The sequence below is a fragment of the Lasiodiplodia theobromae genome (assembly GCF_012971845.1).
Source record: "Lasiodiplodia theobromae strain AM2As chromosome Unknown scaffold_9, whole genome shotgun sequence".
Lineage (NCBI taxonomy): Eukaryota > Fungi > Ascomycota > Dothideomycetes > Botryosphaeriales > Botryosphaeriaceae > Lasiodiplodia > Lasiodiplodia theobromae.
This window is the reverse complement of record NW_023336585.1, coordinates 385,268-397,097: the sequence shown is the minus strand read 5'-3', so window position 1 is coordinate 397,097 and position 11,830 is coordinate 385,268. Positions and strand designations below refer to the sequence as shown.

The 11,830-nt window shown below is 54.4% G+C and overlaps 2 protein-coding genes across 2 annotated transcripts; one reads left to right on the top strand and one right to left on the bottom strand.

Annotated features, from left to right (window-relative positions):
* Positions 1–5,904: 5,904 nt before the first annotated feature.
* LTHEOB_3524 (uncharacterized protein) lies at positions 5,905–6,266 on the top strand (the record flags this gene model as incomplete). Its single annotated transcript, XM_035512457.1, has 3 exons — positions 5,905–5,989; positions 6,052–6,131; positions 6,198–6,266. 3 exons carry the CDS (start codon positions 5,905–5,907, stop codon positions 6,264–6,266), a joined length of 234 nt encoding a protein of 77 aa, XP_035362612.1.
* A 2,197-nt stretch (positions 6,267–8,463) lies between these two features.
* LTHEOB_3523 (WSC domain containing protein) lies at positions 8,464–9,416 on the bottom strand (the record flags this gene model as incomplete). The annotated part of the gene is made up of 3 exons (XM_035512456.1): positions 8,464–8,487; positions 8,541–9,016; positions 9,068–9,416. The coding sequence occupies 3 exons, from the start codon at positions 9,414–9,416 to the stop codon at positions 8,464–8,466; spliced, it is 849 nt and encodes a 282-aa protein (XP_035362611.1).
* Between the last annotated feature and the right edge of the window lie 2,414 nt (positions 9,417–11,830).

The following is an 11,830-nucleotide window of genomic DNA, read 5'->3' as shown; positions in this document are numbered from 1 at the left end:
GTCGGATAACAGGGCCTTGAAACATAGCGTGAGTATGCCTCAACTCTTTTTTGTTTCACAACGGAAAGGAACATGTATGGGTAGTTGAGAAAAATAAATTCACGCTAACCGTCGGCTGCAATCCCCCCCCGTAAGGCCGTGGAGCGCTGCAGACGGAAAGCTCTTATGGCTAAAGATTTAACCCGAGCATGAGGGACAACCTCGATGGCTCGTCGCTGGTTGAGTTCACGGCAATGGCTCTCCCTGCCGGAAGCTGCAGTCTGAAGGCTGAGTTTTGAGGCATGCAAAAGAGGAAGGGTCGGAGCGAAGCAGGCAAGCTTGAGGGTTGATGCAGTATAACCACAAATGTGATGAGATGAATAGAACGCATTTTTCAAATGACACACCTTCATTTATTCTTGACTCCATAACTGAATCGAGTTAATACTAAGCAAACGCAATGAATGACATGTTCGTCAGTGATTTAGTCCTACAGCTCCACTGAGCAAGAACAGTAGGGTGGAGATGACGCGGCCCTGCTAAAAGCCTATTTCGCTCTTCCACTGATTGATGAAGTATGCTTCAGGGCCATGGGAAGACGCAAGAGGCAGGCAAATCGTGGGGTTTGATTGAAGACCATGATGAAATAAGAAAAGTGCTTGAAAAAAAGAAACGTTCCATTGGACGTCGTCTTCAATGTCCCTTTGAATCAGCGACCTATCACAATGGACCTTTGGATCAAGCTACGCGGATGATCTGCCATTGCCGGCTAGTTCAATCTTGCAAACCTTGGTTGACAGATGGACAGAGCCGACGACTAGTTATCTTGTGCTTGGTACGGCATAAGTGGCAGCAAGAAAAGATCAGCAAAGTATGAAAGTTATACAGTGAATAAAATGATGCCATGGTGCATGATGCCAAGAAGCATAATTCTGCAGCTCCGGGCTCTTTCTCCACGTTTCAGAATGACCTACCTTCCGTCCTGACGCAGGGCTGTGCGGTAGGGCAGAGAAGAGCGGCCGTCGTTTTCTAGCGCCAACACCACCGAGGCTAATTGGCCACGCGACCATGGCTGTAGCTCGCAACTGACACAGGGAGCGCCGTATCGACGTAGCTGATCTCTCATTCACGACGTAAATTCCCAGCCTCACGGCGTATCGTCTCGCAAATGCGCATCCACGTGGCAGTGCGGTGGGTTTTGTTCGTGAAATCCTGTTGCAGCAGATGCAAAAAACCCAGCGTTGTGGTGACAGCGGCGGCCTGATCGCCAGGCATTACGACACACCGGAGCTGATTTGATGCCTCGATAGCCATACAACACGGGACGTATGTGTGTCGGTGACGCTCTCGGACGTACGATGGTGGCGGCGGAGGTTTACGGTGTGGCCTCGCGGCGGCGCGTGCCAGGCACAGGGACCCTACCGCTCGGTTGGGCTCGTCTTTTCGCGCGTGCAGCCGACGAGATCGACGGAGAAAGCGCCAAATGCAACGGCGGCGGCTGGTGGTTTGCGGCAGTTGGTGCGAACGACGGGTTATGCGCCGTCGTGGCTGAGGCCGGCCATGTGGAGATGGGGTCGGTTACGACACCAACAATGACAATCTGCCGGCGGGCTGCCTCACAGCCGATATATCCGAAGAGTAGAGGCGGGTGAGCGATTCGCTGCGTCCGCATGACTTCCTGGATTTTCCCGTATAAGGATGGGCGGTGCTCTTGGCTCGGTGACGATCTCGCTTCATTGAGGGCGCTTGGTCGAGATCTGCGACGTGAGAGCTGAGGCCTTACGAGTCAAACTGGCTCCTGCTGCCCGGAGACCACGTCAGCGCGCGCTGCTCGAAGTCGAAGGCAGGCTGAGCCGCTGCGCCGACGGTCGATGTGCCCGGCGAGCCATGCTGGCGGCGCAGTGCCGGGTTCCGATGACGGCATTCTCCAAAGAGGGAGTGTTTGATCGTCAGCCTGGGTGAGAAGACGGGCAGATTGGCTTGGCCATGGCGCGTAAAAGTGTGGCCGATGAGACGGAGGTGTTGAGAGAGTGCGGTGCGAATTGAAATTCCGGAGGATAAGGGTCGGCGATCGCTAAAGGCTTGGCGCCTGCTTGAGACAGCCGAAGGAAAAAAAGATATTGCGCTCATGGCCGGATGCCGGCCCGCGCCCACCTACAAGACCATCTCCAAGCAACTTCCGCCATAGCTTAATTGATCACAAGTGCCGAAAATTTGATAGTCCCAAATAAAAAGTCAAAGCGGCATCGTCATGCGAGCTGTCCACCGAGTTTACCCCACTTTAGGACCTCCGCTTGATGTCTGCTCAACCCCAACAACAACACAACAAGATAGCAAAAAGATTATACTGCCAGACGGCAAAAGAAATGTCCCTACGCAGAATCGAACTGCGGACCTTCGGATCACTACCTCTGAGAGGAAGTCACACTGTTGTAGTATGAGACCGACGTCATAACCGACTAGACCACAGAGACTGTGGGAAGGCCTGTGACCTTCTCTGTTAGGATGCCAGTGGCACCCTAGTCGTGGCAAACCGGCTCGCTTGTTGACTTTATATCAACTGAGCGGTGACTGACACGTTCAGTCGAGGACGAGAGCCGGCAGTGATGAATTCCTTCTAAGCGTCTAAGTTGCTTGCTTTGATTGACAGCAGAATGAACAGAGATCTCTTAAAAAGGGCTGTACTGGAAGAGGGAGCGTGGCGCTGCAAGAAATCTCTAAGGGAACTTACCTCCAGTTGGCCTTTCATCGACAAGACGAATTTCTCCACAACCCATGTCGCACACCTAACTACGTAACACTCGTGGTCCGGTATTCGCTTACATAGCGCTACGTAAGAAGCTGCAGGCCTAAAGAGGCGCGTTATCGGAAAAATCCGCCGTCAGCCGCGGCCCAAAAAAAATCCCGCCGCCACCCCCCTTCGACCCACCCACCTCAACACCTCCACAACACCATCACGGGCAAAAAAGAATGCGCTGTACGACGGCCGGGACTTGAACCCAGGACCTTCAGTGTACCACAAACCCGCTGAATGACGGGAATCGTGTTAGACTGACGTGATAACCAACTACACCACCATCGCTTACCAAGCCCTTTTGGGGCTCCTATTGGGACGCTTGTTGAAAGAGGAACTGCCAACATAGTATATAAAGTATGCATTTTGATCCTACCAAAGCACTAAGCCACCAGGCTGTTCGTTGTCGAGTTGTATAGGGTGGGTAAGGGTGGTTTTTGGTTGGATTCAGGTCCCGGCGGTAGTGGGTTTTCTCGCTGTCAAAACGCCTTTCTGGTTGATGGTAGCAACGTGCCGCTATGCACATATAATCTACAGTGTTTTCTCTACATTTCCACGGCAATATAAGCCACCATCACGTTGCGTTGTGTTGGGATGGTGATGGCGCGGTTCGAACTCAGCAGACGTCAAGCGAGTGGCGGTGCCCCCTCTCGTCTGTTAGTACAGTTGTTCCCGTATGTACTGCAATACTGCGCTAGCTGCGATACAGTACCACGGATACAGTCGAACAGTTGCGTAACACCCAACGTGGTGCGATACAGGCAGATCTCGGTCAAGGGTCTCTGGTCCATCCTCTGTAAGCCAGCCATACAAAGAAGCAGGGTCGGGTCCTCCCATAGCCTTGGCCCTTCATTGGACCACTGCGCAGTCAACAACCCTCCCCAGGCCAGACGGGGTGTAGAAATCTTGGTGACCGAAACGGGGCTTGTGAAAGCTCACTCCTTACTGTCTCTCCATTTGCTACTGTTACCTTTGGTTCATTGAGACCTTCTATGATCACGTCTTAATCTGCCTCGGCAGAGCGCTCTGTAACCGATTTCCCTAGGCTCCCAGACTGCCCATACCGCCTCCACCTAACGAACAACACGAGAAAGACAACAACCTAAAGGTACTCTCCGTTATCTTCCTATACGTTTAGAAGCTATAAAAAGACCTCTTTACGTAGAAGCTTAAATCATACCTTACCTGCACAGTGTAACAAGCTTACTGTACATACAGTTTGGCGTTGATGCTGAAGAATTGTGGATACAATGTTACGACTGTACCCGAACCCGATGGAGCTATGGTTCCTTTAAATCATAGGGCAGCGCTGTCAGTTATTTTTAATCGCTAAGAACATCTCTACTTTCTCCTTTTACATGTTGTGGGGAATTTACAGTCCTCAACCTCGTCAAAAATTATACACCGACAAACATATTATTTCAATCCAAATATTAGCCCGTTGCCGCAGGATCACTCTGTGTACAGAACTAAATGGGAGCAACTTTTTTCAATAAATGCACAGCAGCGTTGGGGGAGTAAGGACGGAATAAGATTCATGGATAGGTGGCCAATCAAATGCACTTTCGAGCTCAAAGAGGTAAAGAAAACGAATAAATCATAAATCTTCGGTCGGCACCCCACCATCTCACCGTCAAGATAAGAAGACAGCGTGCAGACTCATAGTAGCAAGCTGTCCGAAGTTTAAGCTTCTAGTTCAATCATTGGAATGGGCAGGGAGCGCCTTTCACGTTTACTGCCTTCGATATTCTTTCGCCTACACCAACCACCCTTGCATATTGTAAGGCTCCAAACCCTTACACGTTGCGTATATTAGCCTCAAATTCCGAGCTTCGGAGGACTTGCAGATGGGGACCCGATGTAGGTGCACAATTGTCATCACGTGCGCTTGAACTGATCTCATAATGCGAGTAGTTGCTACGACCATCTACCCCAGAGCATTAATACGAGCTTTTAAGTCGATCCATTACGATATTCAGAGTCAACTCTATTTATGCGCAAGCCACAATGTCATTCAGGCCCACGAGGAGACAAGGGATACATGCTCAGCCTCGTTGTGAAGCAAGGCACAAACCGGTCAGGCGACGTGGCGCAATAGCTATCGGCATGGAAGAAGGGCGATTGCAAGCATCGAATGCTTCTGAAAATAGAGCCATTCGATATATTGAACGCAAATATGGCCCGCCGAAACTAGGATGACGATAAAGAATGTTAGAACTACCCTGGACCCTTCGCGTGAATGCTTGGAAGTATCCACAACATGATAATTTTTGGAAGACATCATAACTTCTGTGCCGCTGTGATACACGAATCGTCACATGCAAGGGCGACTCGTTGATGCCACGCTTTGCGCAGAGGCAATTCCGAACCGGCAACGCCGAGCGAGGATAACGCCATTGCCCAAATGCGTATACCAGACCAGTTTGAGATAGCGATAAGGAAGAAAGTCGTGGGTTGCTAAAACAGAAGTTGCGGCAACCATTTTTCAACTAAGCGCCAATTGATGGCAAGCGGACCAGACTCCGCCGAACCGTCATCAACACATCAACCAACCAATCGCTCATATCACCCATGTTATCAAGAATCCTTTCCGTGATCAAGCGCCTCCCCTACGATCCCAAGTGACCTCACTAGTGGCGTCATGTTGGCGACAACCATCGAGACGGCGTCGCGCAAGCGTACCAAGCCATGAGCCGACCTCATCGAAGAAACCCGGGGCCGCCGTTCCGGAATCCGGCCAAGTGTACCTGAACAAGCGGGGCAGCAGAGCAGAGTGTTCGTCACTGATGTCGCAGCTAGCCGGATCGCGGTAGTCGTCTTGGAGGATCAGGGTCCTTGGAATCTGGCGCCCGATGATGTCATACTACGTTATCTCAGCTCTCGACTTCCGCAAGCAACATCATACCCCGCGATGGCTGGCAGCTCTGGCGTAACTGTGCCTATCAACCGGTTCTCGCTGCTCTGTGCCAAGTTTCTAGAAGCCCCTAACTGGGATAGGGATCAAAGAATAGCAACGTAGCGCCAGGGTGGGAGGTGTATATAACACGGCCAGACTCGAGAGTTTACAGGAACCATCACACTCTATCCAACCATCAATCTTCATTCAAACAAATACATCCAACACATTCATCATGGACAAGCTCGCAAGCAAGCTCGGTGGTGGCTCTTCCTCCAACAAGCAGACCGGCAACCAGCAGGAGGACTACCTTGACAAGGGTGCGTATCAGATACTCGACCCCTTTTATCCTATCACTAAACTGATATTTACTCATTTGTAGGTCTCGATGCTGCCGAGAAGAAGTACGGCGGCTCTTGGGGCCAGGACACCGAGAAGCACAGGGCGATGAACGAGAAGATCGTATGTCCTCCAACCAAACCTTATCTCTTCCCGCTCAACCACAATACTAACAATTTCGCTACGTAGACCGATACCGCTCGCGAGAAGTTCGAGAGCATGACCGGCAAGGATGTTCCCGACAAGTTCTCCAACTAGAGGGAGGGAAAGAGACAAATTTCTCCATTGTAATATGGCACGACTTAACGAGATACACCACCTCTTGTAATGATAAAGCGCACGCACACCAGAGGTCCGCCCGTCGTCGGGCGTGATCAATAGTAATTCAAGAGAACCTTACGATCCAATTTGACAGTACCCAACACGTGTACGCACAAGCGACTGGAAGCCAGTCGCAGTGACATCTGCAAAATCCGTGTGCCTGATCATCGTCATTTCACTACGTTTCGGCCTCCCACCCTTTAGTCCCCTTCCCCGCGACGACGACTCCAAAACTCACTCCAGCCACAATCAAAAATTTAAAACCCTAGGACGCATCTACTCCACACAACGAATTGTGAACGCGATCATGATCGCTGGGCGGCTCTGCGCAAAGCGCCGCAAATCTCGCAGGGCGCCGCAGGCCCCCCTCACCGGTTTTCCTGGGCACCAAGCTTTTCCTACCTGTGGCTGAAGCATGGTCGCCTCTCTCCTCGCTCCCCGTTTGACATTTTCGCCCCGGGAAAACCCTTCCCCCTCACAGACAGAAAGAACAAGGAGACTGCCGTGCACCTGCGCGCGCCTTTTTTGTTCCCTTGCGTTGCTTTACTCGGGGAGAAGCGAGATGGGGGCCGCGGCGGCGGCCGCACTAGGTATGAGTGTTCGTTCTATTAGATCTCCTGCACATCTCAGCACTAGCGTCTCGACGTGATCCTTGCCCATATTGTACGAGAAGAGGCAGGGGAGAGTAGGCAGGAAAGAACCAAGAACGAAGAGTGGAAAGAAAGAGAGAGAGAGAAAAAGACCGGCCTGGATGTCTGCGACTTTGACACACGGACAGTCCTGACACAAGACTTTCTGTCGTTCAGCTGGGCAGGGGCCCACACGTCTCGCGCGTGTGATTGTTGCCGAGTACCCAGACGGCGCGCAATTCGTGATTTTCCAACGCTCACGCATTGCGCTTGGCTTTTGCGCCTCCCCCCTCTCTGTGTCGCGGCGGCAGTGCTTGCTGACCGTCAGCCTCCCTTAGACGCCATATCGTCGTCTCCCCCCGTTCGTTGCCGCACCTCGCCCAAGTGCGGTTCAATGACATGCAGCCGATCCAATGTTACCCCGCCCTTGCTCGGTGAGACCGAGGGAACTCCCTCCTCATCCCGCACTCCCGCTCAAGAGGCGGCTACCCGTCGACCAACGACTGGCTCCCAGCTAATCCTGCGCTGCGGTACGCTACCGGGTGCGCCCTTCAGCCAGGCCAATCAGCGCACCATGACACAATACTCTATCCTCACATGCCAGACGTCGTCCCATCGAGCTCATCGAATAATATTGCTATCAAAGGTTCTCCATTTCGTAGTTACAGCACATTCCGGGTATTGTGAATCCGACCGTACCCGGCGCTTTAACTTCCGAGTTCGCGAGTATTGGTTAGATGTAGAATATAGGGAAAAATAAGCCTATGACAACCCCCACCCTACCGACACCATGCTGGGGATGATTCAGAATTGTAAAGCAAATAATTAAACGCAAATAGTGGCCGAGGAAGATGCTTTCGGAGTCGTGTGCCAGCCACTTCCTCCACCACTACTCGGTCCACCGGTATAGAGAAAAGACGAGCAAGGAAACCAGCTGACTTAAGTTTTCTGCGCCCCAAGCTGAGGTTGACCACCGTTGCTTGGCTGCGAGCTTCCATATCAGACCGCGGGTGAAGGCGTCCGGGTTGATAGCGGGGGTGCCGACGCGGCATGCAAGGAGAGCGAGGTGGAGTGGGTGGCAGCGACAGCCGCCTCGGTCTGAGAAGTGAAAGAAAATGAGAGACCATGTGCCGAATGTCAAACAAGCCGCTTCCCGAACATAACGCCTTTCTACCCAGGCTGTGGAGAAAAAAGACCCCGAAAATATCTGACAGAGAAAGAGCACGCGACGTCATCATCGTCGAGAGCGAGGTATCGAATTGCGGGCTATTCTGCGCTTCCGGGCTTCCGAAAAATTCGAGAGAACAGCCTCTGGTTAGATTCTCGTCAAGTACGTTTTACGCCGGTAGAAACCAAACAACCCAAGGACATAATACAAGAGAGGACGACGACCGGTCATTCCGAGGTTGGAGATGATGCTGGCCAGAGGAGCGCGCGCGGAGGTGGAAATATGGCGAGAAGTCAAGTGATTCGAGGGAGATTCGTAATCGTGACAGCGCAGTCGTCTAGTCGTCGTCGGGGTTTCTCACCTGCGCTAGCTGTTAGCACTTTCGGCAAAATTTTCACGCGCGCTGTCGCCTACCTGGAGAATCCTTCTCGAGTAGTCCTGGTTGTCGGCAACGCTGCCATTGCTCATTCTCCTCGCGAACGCAGGGTCGAGGATGGTGTCGTTGAGAGAAGAGGTGCCGGGAGCCTTGCCACCAGCCACGAAGTTGTTCATGCTCTGGCGCTGGCGGTACTCCTCCTCGACCTGCTTTCTGCGCTTGTGCCTCAGGAAGAGGAGAACACCTCCAATGATTGCTGTCATGACGACGACACCGACAACGACGCCTGCGGCGATGCCAGCCTTGTTGGGACCATCGGATTTGTTAGAAGCGTCGCTGGCTTGCGCGCCCTTGGTAACGACGATGGTTTGGCCACCTCCGACAGTAACGACAACAGGCGTGCCCTGCGTGGAGCTGGAAGACGAAGATGATGAAGACGAGCCGCCATCGTAGTAGTCGACCTCGTTGTTATCCAGACCGCTGAGATAGACCTGCCAGTAGTTGCGACCACCACCTATTCAATCCGTCAGCATTCGCTTCATTTCATCAGAGCGATAGTACGCACAGTCGTCTTGGGGATAGCCATTGCAAGGCGTATTGCACTTGTCGTCGTCAACCTTGCTGGACTTTGCAGGGAGCATGTTTCCACAGAAGCAGTTACTGCCGTTCACGAGAGCCATGACAGGGTATTCCAGACCCACACAGATGGGCTGGCAGTTGCCCTGCGTCTGGAAGGTATAAGAGCCTTGGTCCTCGAGCGGCTCAGATGACGAGAAACACCCCTTGTCTGTCATGGAGTGAAGAGCGCCCGTGTAGGTCGGCGTCGACGTCTGCGTCTTGGTACCGGGTATCGCGGCCACGGTGGAGAGCAGCGACGATGCCGCAATGGCGGCGAGGAATAGTCTTGAGGCCATGGTAATGGATCAGGGTGTTGCCAAAGGGTGGAGCGGAAGCGACAGCGTCAAAGCCTGACAGTCGGTTAGTCAGGGACTAACGGCGGCACGGTCGGAAGCCGTGAGGTTGCGAGCGACTCGGTCGGCGACGTACGGATGGGGCTGTTGATGTTGATGAAGCCGCGTCGTGGGCCTGCCTGCGAGCGCTGGGTGGGAGATGCTCGGGCGGGTCCTGGGTGCGGGATCGTGTGGGTAGCTTCAGGCGTCACGCGTGACACTCGGTCGGGTTGGCGGCAGTTCACAAAGGGCTCGATGGGGTGCGAAGAACTGAAGTCGCGGTGACTTGAAGCTGAGAGCGAGAGTATCAACGGCGTCGTTCCAGCACAGCGCTCGGCGGAGGCTGAAACGCCAGGCGTTGGAATTGGAGGTCACGTCGGTCGGGTGGGCGTGGAATGTGTGTTTCAGCGGGCGAGTGTTTGATGGGCCCCTTTCCCGGCGAACTGAGGGCACACGCGTTTCAAGGAGCGGGTGGGCAAAGAGCGTGGTGTCGTTGGCGGTGGGAGGGACAACGACTTGAGGGTTGGGTAAAGAACGTGGGCGGGAAGTTAACGGAAGGTGGACATGGCGATGCTGGCGAAGGTGGAGCAGCCGGGCAGCGCGAGGCGTGTCGCTACTGGCCGTCAGGAGAGGGCGCCGGCGGCAGCATGGAGGTTGCAATTTCGCGCCCGCACGCGCCAGGGAGTGCTCCCGAGGGTCACGCAGCAGCCGGCCCAGCGCGCCCACCACCCTCCCGCCTGCATGAATTATTGCCCACCCTCGCACCGTGCCTATTAATACGCGCATCCTCCGCGCTCCACGCTCCCTATCGCGCGCACAATGGCTGTGTCTGCGTGTGCAGATAGACGGCCGACGCTCTCAACAAGCCCCAACGGTCGGAGCCGGCGACGCGCCAGGGCTGCGCTGCCAAGGGTGCCGCCAGGGCTGCCGCTGTTTGACCACACCGAAACGGGACTGATTGCCGCTGCGCGCCGGGGTGCAGCAGCACCAGCTGGGCAGCTAATGCAGGAACCAGCTGCACAGCACAAGCGCGCACGTGAGATGACATTGCATAATTCCCACTCACAAATCCCCGAGTCCTGTGAAAGAGTCGCACCCGTCAGCGAGGCGACGCGCCCCGGCCGTTCCGCCGGCGACCGCGATCGCGCCTCTCCAGCATTCCTCCGCCGCGCTGCCGTCGACGCCGTCCCTGAAGATCGTGCGGGCAAGGCTCGCCGTCAGCCTGCTGTCAGGGCGCGCACCGCTGCTTCAGCCTTAGGCCAGAACGGACGGGACGGTAGGGAAGTGCGGCCGCCTTCTCCACGTACGCGTTTGCCGGATCTCCGTCGGCGGCCAGGCACCCAGGCCCGCCGTTTTCAGCAGGGGAGCGACCGCTCCTTCGCCGTTGCGAACCACAGTGGAAAGCGTCGGGAAGCGGTGGACAGCCCGAGCGAAAGTGGTCAAAGTTGAGCTGCCAGGTTGCCTTCGCCGAGCCATCCGCGAGCCGCTTGCGCCGCCAGGAATCGCAAACACGAGCCTAGGCATGTGAGGCTGGTCTGCTCTTCCCGCTACGCCTGATTCAGTCCTTGCGGGGAGCCTTCGTGCTGTCCAGAGTCCAGACTCGACCCTAGAGCCGATCCTCTTGCGTAATCAGTGCAGCCCGCGAATGCGTTGCCTGTTCTGTCCTTCGACTCTGCTCGCAGTGGTTCTATAATAATCTCTCGGCGATCACACCGAGCCATCTCTCCACCCTGACAGCACTCTCGCGCGGATACGGTTCCCCAGACCGTCCCGCCGGGTTGGCTGGGTATCCCCCGTGGCAGAGGCGCAGTCGTCAGCAGGCACATGCGCCTTTTTCAAGCTTTACGGCCTCCAGACACTTGGCTCAGGGACAACTCAGCCGCGTGTCGTATGCTTTTGGAATCCCTCAATATTGACTGGGCTGCATCCACTTTGTCTCGGCTCATGCTCTTGAACAGGCAGCGTAGCTCTATCAAACTGACGGCAAAACAGATCGGCTGGCACAAGCCACTGCTGGCTCCGCTTGTGGCAGATAGATTAAGCAGCCACGCGCGTAGTGCTGTGTATAAGGCATGCCTGCACAACCACCGTCGCACAGTATCCTCAGCCAGACAGCGTAGCATTGCATGACCGAAGCAACGTCGGTAGAGGTAGTACAGTAAAATCTCAGACAATGCTGTTTCTGATTCACTACTCAGATGTAAATGCCAGCCCCGCGATGGTCCAGTTGTGGAGGAAGCAAGCTGTGTAAATGGGTGGATGTGATTGGTGTATTGACATCTTACGTGATACAAATCCGAAAATTACGACGCGACTTACAACTTCGACCAGCGCCAACGAGCTCACGCGTGCAGGCATGACTTCACCACTCGCCATTC